This window comes from Pantherophis guttatus, chromosome 2 (genome assembly GCF_059756535.1).
Source record: "Pantherophis guttatus breed Tessera chromosome 2, ASM5975653v1, whole genome shotgun sequence".
NCBI lineage: Eukaryota > Metazoa > Chordata > Lepidosauria > Squamata > Colubridae > Pantherophis > Pantherophis guttatus.
The window spans coordinates 91,434,039-91,459,169 of NC_142064.1; the positions used below are offsets into that span (position 1 = coordinate 91,434,039).

The following is a 25,131-nucleotide window of genomic DNA, read 5'->3' on the forward strand; positions in this document are numbered from 1 at the left end:
CAGAATGATATGTATGAAAGCATTATTGATAAATCACTTAGCAAGGCAGCATATAGAATTGATGGGGGTTCTTTGGAGGGACAGGGGGGAGGGAATATTTTCCATTTTTGAATAAACAATTTAGTCTAGCCTAGAAATGCTGATGAGCATTATCATCCCTTCTAGCATTTAAGACATTAAGTCGCAGACAACTATTCATTGGCTTTAACTGACTAATTAATAAAATCATTCCAAATATAAACTAGATATACCTTTGCAATGTTTATAACATATCTTCTTAAGTTTCTTGAGTTTTATTGTGTTGATGTTTCCACTCCCTTATTTTGTCCTGCATGCATTGGCTGTATACTACTGTTAAGCTTTGGAGGATATCATCTGCTAAATGACACTTTAGCCATGCAATATTAAAGAGTTCAGTGCTCAATATAGCTTCAATAAAACATGTTTCCAATACTGTATCCTTAAGACTTCTGTTGTGTTATAAATCTATTATTTCAATCTTTTTACTGCCTTATATAATTGAACATACTAAAAGTTTGACGTGTGACAAATGATGGAGGTGGCTTACAAAACAATTGATTTTGCTATGGTATTACTTGCAGGAAGGCAAATCCAGAATATCAGCTGTTTTCAATTTTCATTGTGAGTTCAACAATAAGTGGAAATATTGTAGAAATAGGTGGTTCTCAATTAATGAACACAAATTCAGCAACCATTCAAAATTATGATTATGCTGAACAAGTAGCACCAGTACACTGCCTTTCACCCGACAGCAGCCAATCCCTACCTGCAGCAGCCACTTACCTGCCTGCCAGTCTGCTTGTAAGTAGCCCAGAACTTGTGACTTCTGGCTGGCTTCCCAATTGGCTTTGCTTTTTGGAAGCCAGCAAGAAGTTGCAAGATGGTCCTTACTCTTAAGGATAGCAATGAGGACTGCAGGGACTGGCACTGCTAAGCAATGTGGTCACATAATACCGTGCTTTACAACCATATCACTTAGCAATGGAAATTCTAGCCTCAATTACAGTCGTTAAGCAAGGATAACCTGTACATGTTGCCTTTAGAAACATTTACTTAGAAACTCTTACAATTTGGTTGAAAGGTCTCACAAACTGACTTGCATATAGTGTCAGAACACACAAAGAGCAAACATTTTTAGTAATACTCAAATTATTTTGTGGATTGACAAAGATATCTTTAAAAGGAACAATAGATTCACTGAAGATTTACCCAAGACAAATGCTTCATCTTTTATTTTCAATCATTTTATTAAGAACTATACTGAACAGATAAAACTATGAAAGAAAGCTAATACACTCTCTCACCTATACCACATATACAAACATACACAATTAAATGTGAAAAAAAGAAAAAAAAATCCCCTCCAAATATTAAGAAAAAGAAACTTTCCCTTCATCCCCAGCAAGCATAGTCAACATTAACAATTATCAGTCTCTTAAAGTACAACCTACCTTTTCATTCCATACCTCACCCCATTTTCTATAAATCCATCTCAAGGTCTTCAACTCCCCTTATTAATCAACAAGCTCAATAAAAATTAACACACACACACACACACATATATATACCTAGCAGCATATTATTATAATTTCCCTTTCCATTTAATATAAATCCCTCTCATCCCTTTCTTAAATATTACAACAAAAATCAAAACTATTAAACATTTAAAAAAAACTTAAGATATCCAAAAATAGAGACCTAAATATTACACAATATTAGTCTATTATATCATTAAACATTTCTAAAAGAGAAACTATCCAATCCATCGTTATGCTTTTTGTACGCAAAGCCTAATTAAAATTTTATTTTCCCAAGCAATATAATTTAACCCTCAGAGATTAGGTGGCAAAGAATTAGGGATGTACCCATACATAAAAATATTTAAGTAATGAACTATTTTCTTTAATCGGTAAAATTCTCCTAGAGGAATTTAAGAAAATGTTCTATGAACTTATTATATAATTACCTGAAGTTCCTGGATTTTATGTGCTTGTTCTTGCTTGATATTAGTTGTCATGATATCCTTCATTTCATCAAGTATTGAGTATAAGCCATCAAATTCCTCTTCCAACTCAGAAATAACACTAGAAGAATTAGTCTGTAAAATGATTTTAGTGCTTTATAAACATCTCTGGTATTTTAAATACTTCAACAGAAATTGTAAATAAAAGTAATATAGTTTAATAATACACTGCATTTACTAAACATAATAGTAAAGTTATTATATATTAACATTCACATGTCTAGCCATACATATAAGACTTGACCTACTACTTTAATAATCTTTATCAAATGTAAGACATGAATTTCCTATACAAGCCAACATTCAATTTAGCAAATTAATTGTTTAGCACCCACTTTAAAAGACATTAGTAAATGCTACTGCTACATTTTGTACTTGTATTTACTTATTATGAGGTTATAACTACAGAAAATACAGGCATAGTTCAAGTGTTATAAGTATCTAACAAATTTAAGAACCTAATTAAGTTAAGAATATTTTAAATACATCATTTACAAATCTAATTTATAAATCTTGATCTTCAAGTATTAGGATAGGCCACAAAAAGTCACTTCATCCCAGTTTACAAACTTTGTGTTAATACACAGAACTGTAGTATTGAACAGATCTCATCATTTTTATATCAAATAGGAAAAATGTGTATCAAGTAAGATTCCCCAACAATATTTGCAAAAATTACTCAGGTAATATGGTTCTAATGCAATTCACTAAATTCATCTTCACTAAATTCATCTTCACTAAAATCCGTGCTTCAAGCAGAGGACTAGTTTTGCTGCTACTATTATTTGCATTACCAGGCAGCTACTACTCAACTTGAGCAATAAAGTATCCCAACTTTTGCAAGGTTTTGCTATGCCTGTGGCAAAGTATCACAAGATTTGCTCTCCCTACATAACTAAGTCTCAGTATATGAACAATTGATATCTGTATAGACTTGTTATGACTTGGCACTGGAGTGCTAGCCAAGATAACTGCTACCAATATGTTGAAAACTGTGGAAGGAGGGAGAACCATCAATTCAGCAGCAGAGGTTCTGTCAGATAATACAGGTGTGTATGTGTGGAGGTGGTTATTCTACACTCTTTCCATCTAAAATCATTATTTCAGCATCAGAGATCAAACAGTAGTTAATAGCTATGGAACAGTGGAAATTTTGGCTTCATGACACAGAGGTCAGTTAGTCATATCAGATTCATAAATCAACTCCTGCAATTAACTTTAGTTTTTATTTATAACATACACTAAAGAATTAACAGAATGTTCTCTGGCCTCTCTGTTAAGGCTACTGGCTTTCTATGCTAAACACATACAACTAGATTTAGTTACATTCCCAGCAGATAAATCAGTGGACTAGCAGCAAAGGTACCGGCCTCAACCTTGTCTCCACAAGACCATTGTTCTTTTGCAAGATGTATGAGGTATATATTTGCTTGCACTTTATCAACCACAGAAATAAGCTGGCTAGCCTTACAAAGATGAAACTTCATTATCCCTATTAACCTGCTATGCCATATATTTAAAGAGGAACCTTATATCTCATGTCCAATATGAAAATGTGGTGAATTAAATTAAATTAAATTAGTAGGAAAAAAAATAACACATTCTTTGTACTAGAAACTTCCTTTGCTTAATGGTATTGCATTCTTTCAATGTCCAGAGTAGCAAAGTAACAGTTGCTGAAGGACAAGGCTGAATATCACTTCACTTATACTAGCAATTTCAATTTCACCATAATCCCTTTGGGAATGAGGAAAGTGGCAAAAAACCAAGTAATAATGTTTTATAAAGCATTTGAACATGCTCTTGGGGATATTGCTTCTTGATTTCATAAACATCCATGGACAAAGTATTTTTCTTGTATAAGTGTTATTTACATAAAATGTATAAATGTACATATTTTTTTAAAGACACATGGGTGTTAGGAATTAATGCCTCCACTCTTTAACTCTAAGTTTTCCAAACAACTTTCTTCCATCTTAGTCTAGCCTTGCCTAGAAGAAGAAGGGGTGATTTAGTATCACCTATATTTTCTAATTAGAACTCCCACTGCTTTTTCCTTGCTGGAATGGTCAGAAAGATTAGACATTCACTTATATTATTTCAGATTACTGTTAAAGAAACATCAATCAGTTTACAAGGATCCAACATACCTGTACTCCTTCCAAAATGTGATTTAAAGTTTCAATAAAGTTCTGAATTTCATCATTTTTATGTGCCAATGTGGAGATAATTCTTTGTAACGCTTCCTAAAAACAGAATTCATTCATCAAAACATGTACATTCATTTTCTTAGAATCAGAAGAACAAATTCAGCAGTCGACAATAATTTCATATTTATGTAAGGGGACATAGATCAAAGGAAGGAAGAAAACAAAGATGAGGTGTACAATTAATTAAAAAAGATTTAAAAACACACAAGCAGTAACATTTGTAGCACAACAGAAGTCTACATAAGTCAAACCTGACAAGGGATAAAATGTTGTAAAATATAACAAGATTCTGTATACAGATACATGGGAAGGCTTGCAAAAAGGCAGCCCACAGACTTCTGAAGACAGATATGAAAAGATATATAGCCTGGGACAATACCCACTAGTGTCTAATTGTCATAGCTATAATTAGGAATTGTGTGACTTTTTGGGATATTTCAGTCCAGTGATCTTGCAGCTGCTGATCATGATACTCGCAAATCAGTGGTTCAATAAGTCCGCAATGTCAAGTAAGAGATAAGAGGCAGTCTAGCAATAATGTACTACCAACTTAACTTTGTGGTCTGAGCATATGCAAAGATGATCCTGATAAGAAATATTGTGGTTTCTACACTAGTGATAAGGAGAGCAGGGCATCGAATTGTGCTCAGTGTGAGTGTGAGGCATGAAGAAAATGATAAAAGTATCTCTGTATGTAAAAAGAAGCACACAATAATAACAAATATAATTGGCAGAGTCCAAGTAATCCATATAAAACAGGCAAGTTCTCAAATTGTCAGTACAAGGCAACAGGGAAGAAATGTTTTTTTTTTATAATCTACATAACACCCAATAGGTATACAATGTGTTCTTTATTATGCATTCATCATTATGAAATGTAGTCCACATTAATAACATTTTCTTTTGCGAAATATGGCAACAATCTAAAATTTCACTCCACTCAAATTTACTAAAGACAAATTTATTTATAAATTCAGGTCAACTTTAGAAAGTTATTTCTCAATATTTATTCACTAAAATAATATTTACTTTGTTGTCAAAGGTGGGGGGAAAAAACCTCCAAGAGACACTTGAAAGAAGCAAAATGGAGTGAATCTCAAATTCTATTCAATTTATAGCAACTATATGCAATTTTTGGGTTTTCAGGCTGCCTGCGCCTCCAATCTAATTCAATGTTTTTTTTCAAATTATCTTTGTAAATATGTCCTATAAATTCTTCATTACTGAAAAATTAAACAGTCAGAAAAATTCTGCTCTTTTTCTCATTACTGCATTATGTATGAGACCTGCAAGTTCAAGCAGACTCTAAACATGTATTAATTCTGACAGTTATACAGTAGTTTTCTTTTCCAATGTTAGAACTGCCTTTGGCCATGGCACTTAGAACTCCTATCCTAATAGAAATGGAGGTGTTACATTGGGGAAAGCTGCTCTACAGGATACTATGATAATTATCAGCAACTGTAATACTGATTTGTTCATGCCCTGTGCCGATCTTATTCAGATGCAGATTATGTCCTAAAACACATCTACAAGCCAGCTTTATTATATGACAAAGAATTTTATCTTACTCAGCTGCAAGAATGCCTGTTAAGCAAAAACATGAAAGCGGCTTTGGCACATTATACCAAATCTAGAATATTACTTTAACATTTTCATTTAAGACAATTTGCATTATTAAAACTTCAAATAATGCTCAGTTGGTCCAAACTAATTTGACATTAGACACAAACAATTTAATTAAAGTGGACTGGAGATCTTAAAAGGTGCTACAATTAGGATGTTGAACATTTCAGAGCAGAAACCCCTAAAGGCAAATCTAGTAAATGGTCCACAGTGATTTATTTGCCTCCTTTGACAAACTGGTTATGATACTAAAAGACTGCCTCTCAGTAGACATAGGATATCTGAACATGAAGAATGGAATTACTTGTATAATGGGGAAAGTGTTAAAGAAAAAGAAGTAGTCCTTGTTCAACCATAACTGAGCCCAGAATTACAGTCGTAAATCATTGCAGTTGTTTTTGCAAGAGTCATTAAGTGAATGCTGTGGTGATTAAGCACATAAATTTTATCCCATGCCCTGGTTTTTTTTTTTTTGCTGGAAACTGGAAATAAATCCTAGAAACCAACAAAAAATGTCAAAAATTATGGTCACAAACTGCAGGACACTGCAAAGGGCCATAAAGTGAGCCAGTTGCCAAACAGCCAAAATATCTCATGTGTGTGTGTGTGTGTTTGTAGCCATTGTAACTTCGAAATTGGGTTTTAAGTACCATTTGGGTGTGTATGTGTTCACTGTAACTCTGAACAGTCACTAAGCAACTGGTTGTAAGTTGAGAACTGTCAGTAAGGTTTATCTTCAACAAAGGAAATGCAAGATGATAATACCAGCCTTATGAGAGAGAAACTGAAATGGAGAAGGTCCTTTGATCCCAATTGACAGAAATGTCACAAAGAAAAGATAATATGACTTTCTGCTCTATGGTATTATATATGGAACCATGATGGGTACTAGTGGAATTAACACTGAATGGAGGCAGATATTATTAACTCAGACCAAACTGTTCTGATATAAAAATTGTAAGATAGTCACTATATTATCATCCCAGTAAGTTTTCTTTCTTTAATTAGTAAATTATACTAATAAATGCATTTGAAAACTATGATGATGGCTTAGTTAAGGGCAGAAAAAAAACATGCAAAAATGTCCATGTCCACCTCTTAAAATGATCTCCTTGAAGCCCATAGTCTAGAAGGAGATTTCTCTAATATGGACTCAGGAGGAGACAGCGATACATCAGCACTACATGCTAGCACTCCACTTATTCATATTAAGGTATATACAGTACATTATCATCTCTGGCAGGAGAAGGATTCTGCCAAATCATTATGTTTGCTGTACTGCTATCATAACTTAAAATAGTTTGCAAAGGATGAAGAGATTTTTACAGTTTGCAGAGATTCCAAAATTTTCTAGGGTTATGGCACCACTAGCAGTTCCCTACCGTGCATGGTAGTGCTCTGGGGAACTGCAGCAAATTCAGTAACAGTTCTGCTTATAAAGTAACCAAATATCCTATGGTAACCCTGTGAGTTTGCTATAGCATCCCTATTTGAAACACTATTGTTTAAAAATTAACTATAGGCATAGCATTCTAATATACAGAGTAATGGTACGTTCTTTAAAGTGCCATACTTTTATTCTTTGCTACATTTAATTAACCCTGGATTTAGAGTGTACTACACTTTTACATTCTGTTCAGTTCCAAACGTTATATAACGTATACTGCTTATGTCCTAGAGATCACGTTGTCGCAATTTGGGCTGACATGCTGCTTTTATTACCAATCAGATTCCAGGTGAATAGTACAGCTAATCATCTTTGGTTATACTTTAGATCCAATAAACATTTACAGATTTTCATTTTGATTGCAGTCCTTACAACATAGAAATAATTTCATATTTATTTATATCCCACTTTTATTACTTTACAAATAACTCAAGGTGCCAAACATATCTAACATACCTTCTGCCTCCTTTTTTTCCCCCACAACAACCCTGTGAAGTCAGTTGGGTTGAGAGAGTGACTGGCCCAAGGTCACCCAGCTGCTTGCATGGCTAAGGTGCATGGCTAAGAACTCACACTCTCCTGGTAGAAAGGCAGAATCTAATTTGAAAATAAAAGTTTCTATTGAAAGATGCCAAAAATATCCATTGTCTTTCTTAAATTATGAGCATGTTGTGCTATTTTCATTTATCAATTATCTCACTATGTAAGTTTAAAAACTATTCTTTAGACTAGAAAGTGGAGGTTATCAAATGAAGACAGAGTCACAGATGTAACTCCCAAATTATCCATTATATTGGTTACAAAGCAAAATCCATAGTGTGAACCTAAACTCAGATACCTCGCAATGACCTCAGTTATCCAGTTAATCCAGCAGTATTTTGCTAATTGGATCAGTATTGTTTTAATTAATTTAAAAGATATTAAGGTGAAACCCACAAAAGTTTGAATAGTTGGAGGTATTAAAAAAAAAAGCTCTGCAATTAATGGACAAATCAAAATTATCATTCTGCCCAGATTCCTAGTCATGATGAGCGATAATTATGTATAGTTCCATTAATGAAAACCCTGAAAAATTTCCAGGCATACATTACGACAAAAATCTTAATCAAGACTTTTAAAAAAAAACCTACTTGGAAAAATTTCAAGCTAATTAACAAAAATATTACTTTTAAAAGCAAAATTTGCATATTGTTATGAACTAAAGGAAATGATTTCTGTATATAGTAGCTGTTAAGACTTTCTTTAAATTAACAGGTATGCAAATGGCATTTTTTTTAATTGTTAAAAGCAAATAAATGCCATCAAATGCATAATGTTATAGGAATTATATTCTCTGCTGCCACTGAAGATAATCCAGGTAGTCCTCAATTTACAACCATAATCATGCCCAAAATTTCTGTTGCTAAGTGAGACAATTGTTAAGTGAGTTTTGACCCATTTTATGACGTTTCTTGCCATACTTGTTGAGTTGTTAAATTAGTAACAGTTGTTAGGTGTATCTGGCTTCCCCATTGATTTTGCTTGTCAGAAGATCATAAAAGGTGATTGATCACATGACCCTGGGACAACACTACAACCATCATAAATATGAACCAGTTGCCAAGCATCCAAATTTTGATCAGGTGACCATGGGGATGTTGCAATGGTCATAAGTGTGAAAAATATTTTTTCACTTTTTTCAATGCCATTATAACTTTGAATAGTCAAATGAATAATTGTTAAGTCAATGACCCCTGTAGTCACAAAAGGTGATTTACAATTTTTAATCTTTTTTTACACACACGTTTATACTGTAGGAATCTAGTCATCAAGAAAAAAATGGTATGCTATTTTCTTACATTATGCTATTTCGATACAAAGCATCTACAACTTGATACTTCAAATGAATAGCCTCAATATAGGTAGTGTCTAACATAATGAAATCTATTCCTATTCTTAACTCATTTCAAGTAGTGAGAGACAAGATTAGCAAAGTAATTTATATTTAATACTATTAATAAGTTCTAAGACACTCATGCACTAAAAATGAATGCAGAATGACAAATTCATAGCTAAGCACCTGGATTTTCAAGGGTTCCCTTCTCTTATTCATGGAAGGCCCCATCCATTCTAATGAATTTAATACACACAAAAAATGTTGTATTGTAAAAGAAGAACAAATAGAAAAATAGTTGTTTATTTTCCTTTCTTCAAAATTAAAACAACATTTCACTAAGTGTTTTAAAAATTTATCTAAAAGTTCACAACTTTTAAAACATTAAAGTTCCATTTCGGTTTCACCTTAGTCTTGTTTGAAACTGCAAACTAGAATATTCCCCAGCAATATGCTTATATTAAAAATGCACTTGACAGAATTTGAATGCAAAATGTTTTCTTCTGTTTTAGTCCATGTGTCTCCAGTTTCACAGTGTCGAATTATGACTAGGCAATATTTTAAGTATTCAAGATGGTTAATATTAATTAGGACCATTCCCAACCTAAATTACCTCATCACCTTTTATGAAATTGAAGGATGCAAATGGAATTCCTACAGGGAGAATACAAGTGCAATAAATAAAGTTCTTTTAATTGTATTGTGATTTATGTGTAAATAAATGCCTTTAGGACTTAACTGTATGCTAGTAAGCTTTATAAACCTCTTGTACATCCTATTAGCAGTGCTGCCACCAGGCAATGTAGAATTGGAGAAATCCATTCAGGTTTTATTGGAATATCTCAAATATAATTTTTATTTGCTTCCCCACCCCCGCCCGCCTGTGTTCTTAAGGAAAGCTCTTTTCATCTTACCCATCTCCCACTGACCTATTTGGAAAACAAAGAAAGGCGAGAAAAAGATTGGCAGTTCACATAGTGATCACACCCAGCTTTTATAGGAATATCTCGAATATAAATAATTTTTATTTCCCCCCCTCAACTGTACTTAAGGAAAGCTCTTTTCATCTTTCCCATCTCCCACTAAGCCTATTTGGAAAATGAAGAAAGGCGAGAAAAAGATTGGCAGTTCACATAGTAATCACATTCAGCTTTTATTGGAATATCTCAAATATAAATAATTATTTGTGTCCCGTCCCCCCAAACTGTACTTAACAAAAGCTCTTTTCATCTTACTCAACTCCCACTGACCTATTTGGGAAACAAAGAAAGGCGAGGAAAAAGATTGGCAGTTGACATAGTAATCACACTGTTTGGAGGAACTTATTTTTTAAATAAAAACAAGAACCAGCAGCTCCCAGGCTCCCTTTTCCAACAGGACCCCTTCCTATTAAGCAGTTGGATCCAACGTCCACCATCAGCCCTTGTCACCAGGGAAACTGGAGCGGCCCACGCCCAGAAAGCAGCCTTGCAATCCCAGACCAGAGAAAGCAGTGTCATGCTCGCTGCTTTTCGGATAATAGGAGTTGCAGGTCTAAGCCCCCTCAAGAAAAGCGGCTGGTTCGGGGTTCCTAATTCACCCCCCCCCCAAAAAAAAGACATTCAGAGGGCGAGGTCTTATTGCATTAAGCCCTCCATTAAGGCGCCTGAGAGGGGTGTGTGTGTGTGTGTGTGTGCCCGTGAACAGGCCTCGTCCGCTACAAGGCATCACTTGGCTCGCCAGGTAGGGACCACCCACGACGAGTCGCCTCGCGCCAGCCAACGAATAACGCGGGGGGGGGGGCTGGGAGGGAGCAGCCGCGAGACGGCTCGAGACGCTCGGAAGGTAACGACTTTCTTTCGCAGAGGAGAGGCCCACCCGACTCGCGAGCCACCTCTCGGCCTCCTCCTCCTCCTCTTCTCGGGCCCCGCTCTTTTTCCTCCTCCGGGAGGCTGAAGCCGGACCCTGAGCGCTCCCTCAGCCCCCCCCCCCCTATTCCCCTCCTCGCCTCCCCCTCACTTACTTTCTGCACCTCCATGGCGAGGCCGGTTCCAGACAGGTGAATGAGGGAGGGAGGGAGGAGAAAGGGAAGGAGCGACGGCTGAGGGAGAAACGTCGCCGCGCAGACCCTCCCACCAATCAAACGGCCGCCGTTCTCACCGAAGCAGCAGCAGCAGCAGCAGCCGCAGCAGCAGCAGTACCAGGCAAGCCCCGCCTCCTTCCACCCCCCACCCCACCCCGCTTTGCCTGGTTCTGGTGTGAGCATGCGCGCTGAGTCTGGCTGATTTTCCCCCCGGGGGCTCTAGTGAGCCTGCGTGATTGAGTCGGTCGAGCGCCGCCCGTGGACTTCGCCTCCTTTTTTTTTGCTGCGAGGGCGGGCTCCAGACAGGCGAAGAGAGATGGGGTCGGCTTCACCTGAGTGGCGGTGCAAAAGGGGGACACACCCGATGCGCGCTCGCAGGCGTGTCTCTTTGCCTCTGGCCAAAGGGCCTGTAGTACCAGGGTGCTTGCAGAAAAAAATTGCAAGGCGGTTGTTTGCAGCCTTGCGTGGAAATGTTTTCAGAGCCAAGCTAGGCATTGGTCCTGCTTGCCCAAGGCTGAACGGGATATGGGACCCATTTTCCCCTATTATTGAACGGGACTTGCAGGATCTTAGAATAGAATAACAGAGTTGAAAGGGACCTTGTAGGTCATCTAGTCCAACCCCCCACCCAAGCAGGAGACTGCACCATTTCTGACAGATGGCAGTCCGGGCTCTACTTGAAGAGTGATGAAGCACCCACAGCTTCTGAAGGCAACTTGTGTTCCATTGGTTGATTGTTCTCACTGTCAGAAAATTTATCCTTATTTCTAGGTTGAATCTCTCCTTGATCAGTTTCCATCCATTATTCCTTGTCTGGCCTTTGGGTGCCTTGGAAAATAGCTTGACCCCCCTCCTCTCTATGGTAGCCCCTCAGATATTGGAGAACTGCTATCATGTCTCCCTTGGTCCTTCTCTTCACTAGACTAGCCATGCCCAGTTCTTGCAACCGTTCTTCATATGTTTTAGCCTGCAGATGAACCTGCAGAATGCAACTGCTGCTAACATTTCTTTAATAAGTAAATGGCAGCAGAGAAGAATAATGTGGGTCTCTATGCTTCTTAAATATACTTTTAAAAAAATCTTTCCTGATAAATACAGGTAGTCCTCGACTTATAACAGTTCATTTAGACCAGTAGTTCTCAACCTTCCTAATGCCGTGACCCTTTAATACAGTTCCTCATGTTGTGGTGACCCCCAACCATAAAATTATTCTTAAGACCATCAAAAATAGGTGTTTTCCGATGATCTTAGGCGACCCCTGTGAAAGGGTCGTTCGACCCCCAAAGGGGTCCCGACCCACAGGTTGAGAACCACTGATTTAGACCGTTCAAAGTTACAAGGGCACTGAAAAAAGTGACATGACCATTTTTCACACTTAAGACCTTCGTAGCATCCCTATGATCATATGATCAAAATTCAGATGCTTGGCAGTTGATTCATACTTACGACTATTGCTGTGTCCCAAAGTTATGTGATCGCTTTTTGCAAACTTAACAAGCAAAATCAATAGGGAAGTAAGATTCACTTAACAACCATGTTACTAATTTATCAACTGCAGTATTCCCTTAACAAATGTAGCGAGAAAGGTCATAAAATGGAGCAAAACTCATTTACAAATGTCTCACTTAACAACAAAAATTTTGGGCTCAATTGTGGTCGTAAGTTAAGGAGTACTTGCAGTTCTGGAAAAACTGAACCCCACTCTCAGGGGCCCTTTCTGTTGATCCTGACAAAGATATTTCAGAAGAACACAATGGGAAATCACTTCCATGTTGCTATAGTGACCAGGAGTTAAATTTCAACCTTTAACTTTTTTATAATGGTGTTGCCCAATAATACTGTAGACAGTTTTTTTCTCATAGTCCAACCCAGCTTTTTATGCACGTTATGTGTAATAAAGGAGCTCCCAAAAACCAATATTAGCATGGGATTTTACTTCAAGGAAACAAAGTGTAGTGTAAAATATTTGCACACCTGGGGTTCGCAGTATTGTACTTGAAGAATGTTGACCTATTAGGAGATTGAATTCCTAATACAAGTAATTGTATCTTAGTGACTATTCCTTCAGCAATTGTTTGAAGTTACAGAGGCATTGAACAGGTAGTGCTTATGCTCAGTCCCTAAAATTACAACTGTTGCATGCCTGTTGGTCACATGATCAAAATTTGGTTAACTGGCAGTCTGCCCATATTTACAACCCAGGGGGGCACTTCAATCCTCACACCTGTCTATCTCCCCCCCCTCCATCTGTGCCCTTTTGGCTGCTCTGCACGGTACAGTAGTGGTGGCACTGGAACTGCCTTCAGCAATCTCAGAACTGGCTGCCCCTGACACTCTTTCTTCAGCTCCATACAGCCACTGCTTCCGAGGAGTACTACCTTGAGTATCATAGTCAGCCACCTCGGTGCAAAGCTCCCACTGTCCTGCAATCCACCAGTCCTGCTGCACTCAAAATGATCTTTGCTGTCTTCTTTCTCCCACTGCTGACTAGGCATTCTGGGCCTGGTACCTTTATGAGGCAGCTGCTAGCTGTACCAGGTTTTCTTCCTGAGGTCATATGTGCCATTCCAGAAATCGTGTGCAGCCTTCTTGCAGAGTTTCAGAAGGCCTCAGAAGCTTTCTGAAGCATCACAAGAAGGATGTGTGCAATTTGGAGAACGGCATGCAGAGTATTGGAAAAAGACCCGGCATGGCTAGCATCTGCTTTGCATGCTAGCCGTGCAATGCTCTCTACATGGGGCTCCCCTTGAGGAGCACCCGGAGGCTCCAGCTGGTCCAGAATGCGGCCGCGCGGGTGGTTATGGGAGCGACGGGGCGCTCCCATGTGACCCCCCCTCCTGCACGAACTGCACTGGCTCCCGGTGGTCTTCCGGGTGCGCTTCAAGGTTTTGGTAACCACCTTTAGAGCGCTCCATGGCTTATGACCGGGGTATTTACGAGACCGCCTTCTGCCACCAGTAGCCTCTCACCGACCAGTACGCTCCCATAGAGAGGGGCTCCTCAGGGTGCTGTCAGCCAAACAATTGTCGACTGGCGGCCCCCAGGGGGAGAGCCATCTGGAACGAGCTCCCCCCAGAGATACGGAGGATCCCGGACCTGTACGCTTTTCGCCGTGCCATCAAAACATTTCTTTTCCAGCAGGCCGGCCTGGCCTAACCTATCTTTTAAATTTTTAAACTTTTAAAATTCTTTAATTTTAAATTTGTTTTAAGAATTTGGGGTGTTTTAAATTTCGTTTTCCGAGCCAATTATTTAATTGTATTTTAATGCTTTTTTAACTTTTGTATTATATGTATTTTATCTGGCTGTCCTTCGGGAGTAGGGCGGTATACAAATTAAATAAATAAATAAATAAATAAACAAACAAATAAATAAATAAATAAATAAATAAATAAATAAATAAGCAAGCCAGGCCGAGTGTGAGAGGAAGAAGAAGATGGCAAAAGGTCAGCTGAGTGTGACAAGGCCGGCAGAATACAGGCAACTGGGACTTTTTTCTGGGACACTGGAATGGCTGGCTACAATGTGGGGTATGAGACAGCACTCCTTGGCAGTGGGTGGTCCCAGTGGTGCTGGAACTGAAATAGAGATATTATGGCAGCTGGCTGAGACTCCTGAAGGGCCTTTAAGTAATACCACTAGGCAGGGCAGCCAAAAGAGCAGAGATGTGGGGAGATAATTTAGTGTGGGGAGTGCTGAAGAGACAGTTCTTTACAAAGGCTTGAGGCTGGAAGTCACTTGGATCAGGGTAAGTCCTATTGTAATATTATGTTTTATGTTATGTTCCCCCCTTTATTATTTTATATGTAATTCAAGGTGGCAAACATACCTAATACCCCTTCCTCCTCCTATTTTCCCCACAATAAATCTCTCAGGTGAGTTGGGCTGGGAGAGACTGACCGGCCCAAAGTCACCCAGCTGGTTTTCATACCTAAGGTGGGACTAGAAATCACAGTCTCCTGGTTTGTAGGCTGGCACCTTGACTACTATACCAAACTGGCTCTCCTAACAACTGCTCGTATTCAGTTAATGAGGGCAACGTGGATTCCCATTATTAAGTTATGTGATCATGTGATTTCACCTTTTACATGACATTGTTTTATGAGGGAAATCCTGGTCCCAGTTACTATGGTTAACCAAGGATTTCTTGTATGGATGGTGCGTATGCAGCATATGAACATATACACCACACATTTTATACCATTCTAGTGTCCATACATTTAAATTTAAAGGATGCTGAGTTCCAACTTACAAATAACATTTTTTGGGGGGAGCCTAAATCTGAAGCGAAAAGCCCTGTAAAGGCAAAAGTATGGCTAAATTTATCACGGGTTATATCAGGAAAGAGGGAGTGTCATTAATAGTTAGGAAAAGATGAAACACTGCAAATATTTTCTGGGTTTGCATAATATATTGAATCATAAATTAAATATAACAAGTTCATGTAACAACCCAGAACACTCAAAAGATAACCAAGGTCCAAACAAAGCTTGTTTGTTGTATGAAGAATTTCTAGGAAAAGTAATTCTACGTTTATTGTTTAAAAAAGGACTGGAGACTTACTCCATTTTTACAAAATCTAGTATCCTCCCTCAATACACAACATTGTCGGAATGGGGAGCATCATATTGAAGAAAGCTGATATGCCTTTTTCCTAATAATGCAAAGTGCTCCATCCACATAGGCTGAGTTTGGATGTTGCTCAAAGCCATACTGTACATGATTTACTTTTAGTTAGTGCATCATGTGAATCCAGCCATTGTGTTTACAGTGTAGCATGTTGTATAAGCCCAGCCAGGTGAGATTTATGCAACAAATCCTGGCTTGCTGCAATGTGTGAATTCAGTAATCTTCACAATAACACTATGAAGTAGGTGGCTTGTGAATGCACGCCTAACTGTGAGTGGAATTGCTTGAATACATGCACAGCAATCCTGCTAGGAAAAAGAAAAGAATTTGAGAGAGAGGTAATGTGAAGCATATGGGAGATGTTGCTTTCCTCTTCAGAAGAGTGGAGATGAAAGTAGTTGTGTTGTCACTTGTGTGGGTTACAGTAATGAAGACTTGCTAACATCAAATATAATTGCATTTCTTCACATCCATTGCCATTCTACTTCAGGGCAAAGCACCAAGCGTCATCACAGACATTACACATGCCCAAATCCCAGCATTACTGGAAGGTCATTTCTATTATTTGCAGCTTGTCTCAATAAATAAACAGGCTCCTGTTAATGCTGCATTGTCATGCTATAGACTCAACTGTTTAAACCAATTAAAATCCTGGATTTTCTAAAGCTCTTATCCAATATGGATTATTGCCTTGTTCTATTAACCAGCTTAAGCCACTTTAATTTTGTTCTATAGGCTAGTTCCTCAATAGGTTAAAAAAATGAGTGATCTACCTGCATGCCTGCCTGTCTATCTCTCTATCCATCTCTCTATCTTTTTATAAGATAATTTTATTAAACTTATTAGAGTATAAAATACAAATGAAACTGAAATAGTGGGAAAGTGGGGGAAAGAGAAGTGAAGGATAAAGGGAAAAAAGAAAAAAAGCATTAATTTTCAACTCTTCAGTGCAGTAGAATAAACATAACATTACAGCCTCAACTTTTTACTTTGCATACTCAATATATATTAGCCATTTCTATAACAAAAAATATATATCCTTGCCTAATCAGTAAATCCCAAAGTCAATTTCATTATGTTTCTATCTCAAGCACAAAATCCACGAACCTGAATTTTCAGGTTAGGTTCAGGCTAGATAATCAAAATTTAATCAAAGTTCTTCTCTTCAATTTAAGCAGTTAATTTGGTCATCTCCGCTAGTTCCATTAGTTTCTTCAACCATTCTTCTATCTTTCCATTTTTGCACATAAAACATTCTTGCTACCTTACACGTATAACAAAAAAGTTCCAACTTTTTTTCCAAGTTCATTACAAAGCTCCCATTTTTTTCCAAGTTCTCTTCTGTCTTCTTCTTTTCCTTCCTTAAAATTGTAGACTGGTGACATAGGTGGGTAAATTTAGTATACTGACAGATGAAAAGTAGAATGACTTGTCTGGACATGTAGGCAAAAACTAATTACTTCTTTATTTATTTTATTTGTCATTTTTAAGAACCACCCATCACTCTCACAGAAAGACTCTGGGTGGTATACAATAAAATATTAAAAGCATAAAAAACAATATGTACAATTTTAAAGAAGTAAGGGATATTAAAAATGGATTAAAAGGCAGAGGGGAAACTTCTGAAGGCACCAACCAGTCCCACTCTGGACTCCCCATATGAGGCCACAGAGTTATTTTGTAATTCCTTTCTGGAAGACCAGAAGAGTGGGGGGAGGAATACATTTTAAGCTGGCACTAAAGCTTCTAAGACTTAACACAATTTAGCACTGTAACTGAACAGGGAGTCAGAATACTTGAATCAAAAAGCTCTCCACTTCTCCAACGAGAGGGAAAAACGTCAGTCATACTGGGGATACGTCCCGTCCAGCCAATGACCGAGACCTTTGAAAGCCAAGGCACCGCCCCTTTGAGGCCGCCCCAGTTCTTCGTCTCGGTCTTCGCCTGACAGGACGTGATCCTCCTCTGAAGAACGTTTTTTCCCTCAATTTAGCAATTTCAGCGATCTCCTTCTACCGGCAAGTAAATTGAGCTGCAGGCTTAGCGCCTGTCAGCTGGACTCTCCTTTCGCTTCTGTTGCGGCTGCGTTTAAACGGCAATTGCCAAGCAGCCTTTTTTCCCGCCGTCGGAGGCTTCCCGCCTGTGCCTAAGTCGCGCTTGTAGCCGGAAGGTTAGCGACGGATTTCTGCCTCCCTTTCTCTCTCAGACGGCGCAGCGGGGGCGTTTTTTCGGCGTTTCGGCTGGAGCGGAGGCCAGCCGCTTCCCCATTGTCGCTTTTTAGCCGGAGGGCTTGCGACCTGGTAAATCGCCTGCAGAGCGAGTTCCTTGGCCGTTAAAGGAGTTCCTGGCCTCCATTTGTGTTGGCGCCAAATTCGCTCGCCCTAATTAATTCAAGATGGCGGCCGCAGTGCGAAGTTCGGAGGGACATTCATCATCAGCTCGCAGGCGCCACCCCAGCGATCCCCTCGAGGGATCTTCTTCCTCAATGCCCCCCCCCAAGCAAGAAAGCACGATCTAAGAAAAATAACTCTCAAAAGGCAACATCCGGGGCTTCTCGTGAGGAACAGCGCAGACACAGAGCTATGGAGAAGGCATTTTTGAAGGCCCAATCTCAGGCCGGGCATTCTGAGCGACCCTCCTCCCTCCCTCCTGCTGGATCACACTCTCCTCGCTCTGTCAGAGATTTATCTCCAGATATTCTAGGAGATCCCCAAACTGTTTCTCCCTCTGAACCTCAGAGGCTTTTTCAGACTATACCTGATCCAGGTCTTCCAGCGGCCCCTCCTCCTCCTCCACCTCCTCCTCCGCCTCCCACTCCTATGGCGGATTCATTGGAGGCTATGATTTCTAGAGCCATCCGCAAGACTATATCTGAGTGCCTTAACCAGGCCCCAGTTGCTCCTACAGTTCCTACCCCTTCTCAACCTTTGTCAGAGGCTCAACAGAGTACCCTTCTAGATCAGGAGTGCTCTGACATACAGGTTTTTCCTGATCAGGCCTCGGTTTCCAAAGGGGAGGATTTTCAAGACCAAGCCTGGTCGGATGATGAAGGGTTGGGGCCTGACCAGCCTGCCTTTATTGGACTTTTCAAACCACATCTTTTTCGTTCTCTGCTGTTTAAAGCTATTGCGGTCACTCGTTTGGGATCTTCTTCTACAGCTGTTGCTCCTTCATCTTCTACGGATCCAGCCGCTGCCATGTTTGCCGAACCTATCAGTGAGCCCGAGACCATTCCGGCTCCTAAATTGTTTCTCGACGTGCTCCAGCATCAGTGGGCTTTGCCAGGGGCTGGTCCTAGCCCTAATGGTTTGGATAAACGCCTCTATAATTCGGCTCCTCCTCTGTCAGATATTCTGCAAGCTCCGGCGGTGGATCCCCCCATTGTGGCCTTAACAGATTCTTCTCATCCCGCAGGCCCTCCTGAGGATTCTCTTCGACCCGAAGACAAGAGAGCAGAAAAGACACTCCTGAAAGGACACCAAGCCACGGCTTGGTCCATTCGAGCTTCCACATCAGCATCTTTCTTTAACAGGGCGGCCTTGCTGTGGCTTAAACAATTACAGGCCAGACTTCCTCTTTCCGACGCAAGATCACACCAGGACCTAAATAAGATCGCAGCTGCACTTGAATATTCAGCTGATGCCACCCTGAACTCTACTCGTTTCTCGGCCAGGGCCTTAGGTTCCAATGTTACCTCCCGCCGTCTTTTGTGGCTCAGGAATTGGCAGGCCGATATGCGCAGTAAATGGCAACTCGCCTCTGCCCCATATTCTAGTGGTCCTCTCTTTGGTTCTGCCTTGGAGCCCTTGCTTGTTGAGACCAAAGATCGGCGCAAGATTCTCCCTCCTGCCTCTCGTCGAGCTGATTCTCGGTTTCTGTCCTCCAGATTTCAATCCTTTCGTGCCTTTGGTTCCTCTTCCTTCCAACCTCGGACCCAGCGATCCTTTCCTTCCAGATCCCCTCCGGATTTCCAGGTTAGACAGGGAGCTAGGCCCCCCTCTCGGAGGGCGTATCGGGGAGGTAGGGGAGGTCGTTGGGCTCGTAGAGCTTGATGAACAGGTTTTTCAATCACCAATTGGAGGCCGTCTCTCCTTGTTTCGGGAGCGTTGGGTGGCCTCCATTTCTGACACTTGGGTTCTTGACACCATTTCCCTCGGTTTAGCCTTAGAGTTTTCTTCTTCCCCTCCCTCTCATTTTCTTCCTTGTCCCGTGTCTCGGGACCCTGTGAAATCGGGTCTACTTTCAGAAGCTATTAACCATCTTTTACAGATTGCTGCCATCGAACGGGTTCCTCCTTCCCAACAAGGCCATGGTTTTTACTCCCGTCTCTTCCTGGTCCAGAAGGCCTCAGGTGGATGGCGGCCCATTTTGGATTTGAAGTCCCTGAACCGGCACATTAAATACCGCCGGTTCAAAATGCAATCCCTCACATCTATCCTTGAATCTATCTGTCCCTCCGATTTTCTTTCTTCTATTGATTTGCAGGAAGCTTATCTCCATGTCCCTATTTTGCCCTCTCATCGTCAATTCCTCCGGTTTGCCTTTAAAGGAACACACTACCAATATAGGGCCTTGCCCTTTGGGCTGTCTTCGGCCCCTAGGGTATTTACCAAGATTATGGCCTCCTTGATAGGACATATTCGTTCTCACCCGGTCCGACTCCAGTTTTATTTGGATGACATTTTAATTATGTCCTCTTCCCATCAAGCAGCTTTAGCGGACTTGTCTCTGGTTCTCGCTTCTCTTCAAGACCATGGTTTTTCGATAAATTGGTCCAAGAGCCAGTTGTCCCCCTCTTCTAGAATCCTTCATTTAGGGGCTTTGATCAACACAGTTTCTTCCACAGTTTGTTTGTCTCCTGACCGTCAATCCAATCTGCGTGCTCTGGTTCTTAAATGTTTATCTACGGGCACAGCGACGGTTTTGGCTCTTTCCCGTCTGTTGGGCATGATGGTCTCCTCCTTCGGCATCACTCCCTGGTCTCGCCTGCATAGTAGAGAGCTTCAATGGCTCTTGCTACCTTATCAGCGGGCCAACCTGGAGGCGTCTTCCCGACTTATTCGGCTGCCAGATTCGGTGCTCCGTTCCCTTCGCTGGTGGATTTCTCCGTCCTTGTCCAAGGGTTCACTCTTCAGGAAGCCTCTGAGGCTCCGGCTTACTACTGATGCTAGCCTGTCTGGCTGGGGGGCTCATATTCTTCATCGTATGGCTCAAGGTCGGTGGACTCCTTCGGAGGCCCTACTCAATATCAATTTGTTGGAATTGCGGGCCATTCGTCTCGCCCTGTTGCATTTCCAGGATCTTGTGGAAGGTAACCATATCTTAGTTCTTACTGATAATACAACGGCCAAAGCCCACGTTAACAAACTGGGGGGTACTAGGTCTCGCTCCTTAATGGAGGAGGCTCGTAGGCTAGGCATGTGGGCTGAGGAGCACCTGGCGTCCATCAGAGCTGATTTCATCTCTGGCTCTGCAAACACCCAGGCCGATTCTCTCAGCAGGTCGCAAGTGGATCAGGGCGAGTGGTCGATTTCCCAGGACCTTTTCCAGGACATCGTCTCTAAATTTGGTTGCCCGGTCCTAGACTTATTCGCTTCTCATGCAAATCATCGTCTGCCCCGTTATTTTTCCAGGTTCCTGGACCTTCAGGCGGAAGCTACAGATGCCCTCCGCAGCCCTTGGCCGGCCGGCCTGCTATATACCTTTCCTCCGCTTCCTGTGATTCCCAAGGTTATAAGGAAGTTACTGGAGGAAAGAGCCCAACTTCTTCTGGTGGCTCCCTTCTGGCCAATGAGACCTTGGTTTGCGGACTTGATGAACCTCTCTGTGGCCCCTCCCTGGAAGATCCCTGCCTCCAAGGTCGTCCTATCCCAGGGTCCTCTCTTCCATCCGGACCCGGGCTGGCTTCGCTTGACCGTCTGGCGGTTGAGCGGCTCCTCCTAACGGGGGCTAAAGTTCCGTTGGACATTGTTTCTACTATGCAGGCAGCTCACCGTCCTTCTACGCTCCGAATTTATGAAGCTACGTGGAGGTCCTTTGCTTCTTGGTGTTCGACCGTTCCGGTGTTGCCCACGTCAGCCTCAATCCTCCATGTTTTGAGATTTCTTCAGGCTGGTTTTCGTAAGGGACTGCGACCCAATACCTTACGTCGTCAAGTTGCAGCCATTGCCTCAATTTTGCCTTGCGGCTCGAAGGATTCCATCTCCCATCATCCTGTTATCACTGCCTTCCTTCGCGGAGCTACTAATTTGCGACCTCCGACAGTACATCGTTTTCCTACATGGAACCTAAATAAAGTTCTTTCGGCTCTCATGTCCCCTCCTTTCGAGCCTCTCCGTTCTATTTCCTTGCGTTTTTTCTCCTTGAAAGTTATCTTTTTAGTAGCAATCACGTCCTCCCGTAGGATTTCAGAGCTGGCAGCCCTTTCCGTGCGGTCGGATTTATGTATCTTCCATACCAATAGGGTGGTGCTCCGGTTGGACCCCTCGTTTGTGCCCAAAGTAAACTCGCCCTTTCACAGAGCGCAGGAACTCGTCCTTCCGGATTTTTGTCCTCGCCCTTCTCATCGGCTAGAGAGGTCTTGGCACACACTGGATGTCCGCCGGGCACTGAAGATTTATATAGCACGGACTGCTGGTCATCGTAAGACAGAAGCTCTTTTTGTGGCTTTCCATCCTTCCTCACTTGGGACCCGCGTCTCAAGTACGACTTTAGGGCGCTGGATACGGGCAGTGATAGCCCTAGCCTACTGTCAATCTGATTCTCCGATTCCTCCTTCCATCACTGCGCACTCAACGCGGAGCGCCTCTACCTCAGCCGCCTGGGCAACTCAGGCTTCCCTCGAGGAAGTGTGTCGAGCGGCCACATGGACGACTATCAGCCCCTTCATAAGGCATTACAAGGTTGATTCCTTCGCCTCCTCGGATGCTGCATTCGGCAGACGGGTTCTCCAGTTGGTGCACCTCGCTTGACGGATTCCGGACCCGTACCTTCCCCCCGGGGCGACATCGAGCTTTGGTATGTCCCCAGTATGACTGACGTTTTTCCCTCTCGTTGGAGAATGGACGTTGGTCTTACCTGATACGTCCGTTCTCGACATGAGGAAAAACGTCAGTCATCCCCACCCTGGGTACGTTCCGGCGGTGGTAGGGGGGGGTGTTATTAATTTTTTGTCGTTTCAGGAGGACACGTCCTTCGAGTCCTTTGCTTCGCCTCAACGAAGAACTGGGGCGGCCTCAAAGGGGCGGTGCCTTGGCTTTCAAAGGTCTCGGTCATTGGCTGGACAGGACGTATCCCCAGTATGACTGACATTTTTCCTCATGTTGAGAACGGACGTATCAGGTAAGACCAACGTCCAATCTCTGATAGGTGCACATCACCATAGCTCTGAGTTGATGGGCAGGGGTACTAAGAAATATCCAGGTTCTAGAACCATATATAGGTAATCCTTGTTCTACAACCATTATTGGGACTAGAATGTTGATTGCTGAGTGATGCAATCATTAACTAAGTTATCACATGACTAGAGCTTTATCACCATTAAATGTTTATCACACGGTCATTAAGAGAACCATATGGTGGTTAAGCAAATCCAGTTTCCCCAACTGACTTGTCAGAAGCTGTCTGAGAAGGTCACAAGTCACAATCACGTGACCACAAGACACTGCAGCCATCATAAATGGGAGCTGGTTGCCAAGTGCCTGAATTACAATCGTGCGATTGTGAGGGTGGTGTGATAGTTGCAGTTCCAAGAATAGGTTGTAATTTAGTTTTTCTAAGGCCACTGTAATTTCAAACAGTTGTCAAATGAATTGTCATAAATTGATGACTATCTGTAAGCTTTTATATTACAATCAAATACTCAGAATTTAGTTCAGTAACAAACAACCAGCCTCCCCAGTACCTTCCAAATAAATGTGTTGGGTTATAGCAGAACATATACTGGTCAGCGACTCTTACCTCATTGCTACTTTATTCTTCCAATGGTCTCATAGTATATGTGAAATATTGTAGTAATAATATATCACATAACTCTGAATCACAGGAGACCATTCTGGCCTACTTATGCTCACTTATTAAAGCGTTCACTTTGGTGGGCATTTCTGTTTTTTGACAGTTTCAAATTTTTCTCAGCTTCTACTTCTTGTGCTTTATGTTCTTAATGTCCTTGTAAATATTGTCAGTCTTGGTGCTACCAATGATTAGATTTTATTGCAGTTTTAGTTTGATTATCTCATCTCCTGGTGATGCTTTTCCCCAGAGCCATTTGGCCTGGAAATCTCATCCCTCAATATCCAACTTGTCTAAATGTTAAGCTATGTCCACGTAGGTAATGTTCACTTGAAATCAATTCTTCAGTGATAACAATTAGTTCTTATCATTTCATAATATCACCGTGAGCTAAATAATAAATACAGGTAATCCTCAAATTACGACTACAATTGTGCCCAAAATTTATGTTGCTAAGTGAAACTTTTGTTAAATGAGTTTTCCCCCATTTTACTTTTCTTGCCACAGCTGTTAAGTGAATCATTGCATTTGTTAAGTTAGTAATGTGGTTGTTAAGTGAATCAGGTTCCCCATTGACTTTGCTTGACAGAAGGTTATTAGAAGTGATTGCTAAATCTGATGAGACAAAGAAGCCATTGATTAGACTTTAATAAATGTATTATGAAAGGTATTTAAAAATGCTATAAATGTATAATATAAAAAGAATATAATCTAATCAATTTTAAGACTGGAATAAGGAACAAGAGATTCTCATTTCATTTAAACTCTTGATATTTCCATCAAACATTTCTGAGTAAAGTTTGTTCAATGCAAAAATATTATTTCAGTCTTATTGGTGCCATGGTACTTGTATAGAAAAGGAATTGTCATCAGGCTGTTGGAGATGCAATAGTGCTTCATTGAAGCATAGGTTTTCACACTATTCTAAATTGTTAATGTTCTGGGGAAAAGTTCTTAGACCTATTAATTTGATTTTGAACTAGGGTTTATTATTCAAGGTATCTGTGTTCTTTTTTTTTTTTTTATTGAAAAAGTTTTCAAATACAAATTTTTCCCCCTTTTTTCCTTCCCCCCCTCCTCCCTAACCCCCCCTCGCCACCCATCCCCCCGTGACTTCTTCACACCAAAAACCTAATTCATAACAGATTACATAATATTTTAACATCGCCTTACTCCCTCCTCTATATACTGACCCTTACTTACTAAAAATATTATTAATATTGTTACTTT

At 40.8% G+C, this 25,131-nt stretch overlaps 1 protein-coding gene across 7 annotated transcripts in view; it reads right to left on the minus strand.

The window, feature by feature from the left end:
* Positions 1–11,458, minus strand: part of FSD1L (fibronectin type III and SPRY domain containing 1 like) — a 44,505-nt gene extending 33,047 nt beyond the window's left edge. For 2 of the 7 annotated variants that reach the window (XM_087886404.1, XM_087886403.1), the window contains exons 1-4: positions 11,203–11,394; positions 7,784–7,924; positions 4,195–4,290; positions 1,988–2,119 (exon numbers count right to left, since the gene is read on the minus strand). In XM_087886404.1, coding sequence (XP_087742530.1) covers positions 1,988–2,050 — 63 coding nt within the window. In that variant the 5' untranslated portion in view covers positions 2,051–2,119; positions 4,195–4,290; positions 7,784–7,924; positions 11,203–11,394. Of the gene's footprint in view, positions 1–1,987; positions 2,120–4,194; positions 4,291–7,783; positions 7,925–11,202 lie in introns of all 7 variants that reach the window. The other 5 variants (XM_034410661.3, XM_034410659.3, XM_087886406.1 and 2 more) reach the window with 4 other exon arrangements.
* Between the last annotated feature and the right edge of the window lie 13,673 nt (positions 11,459–25,131).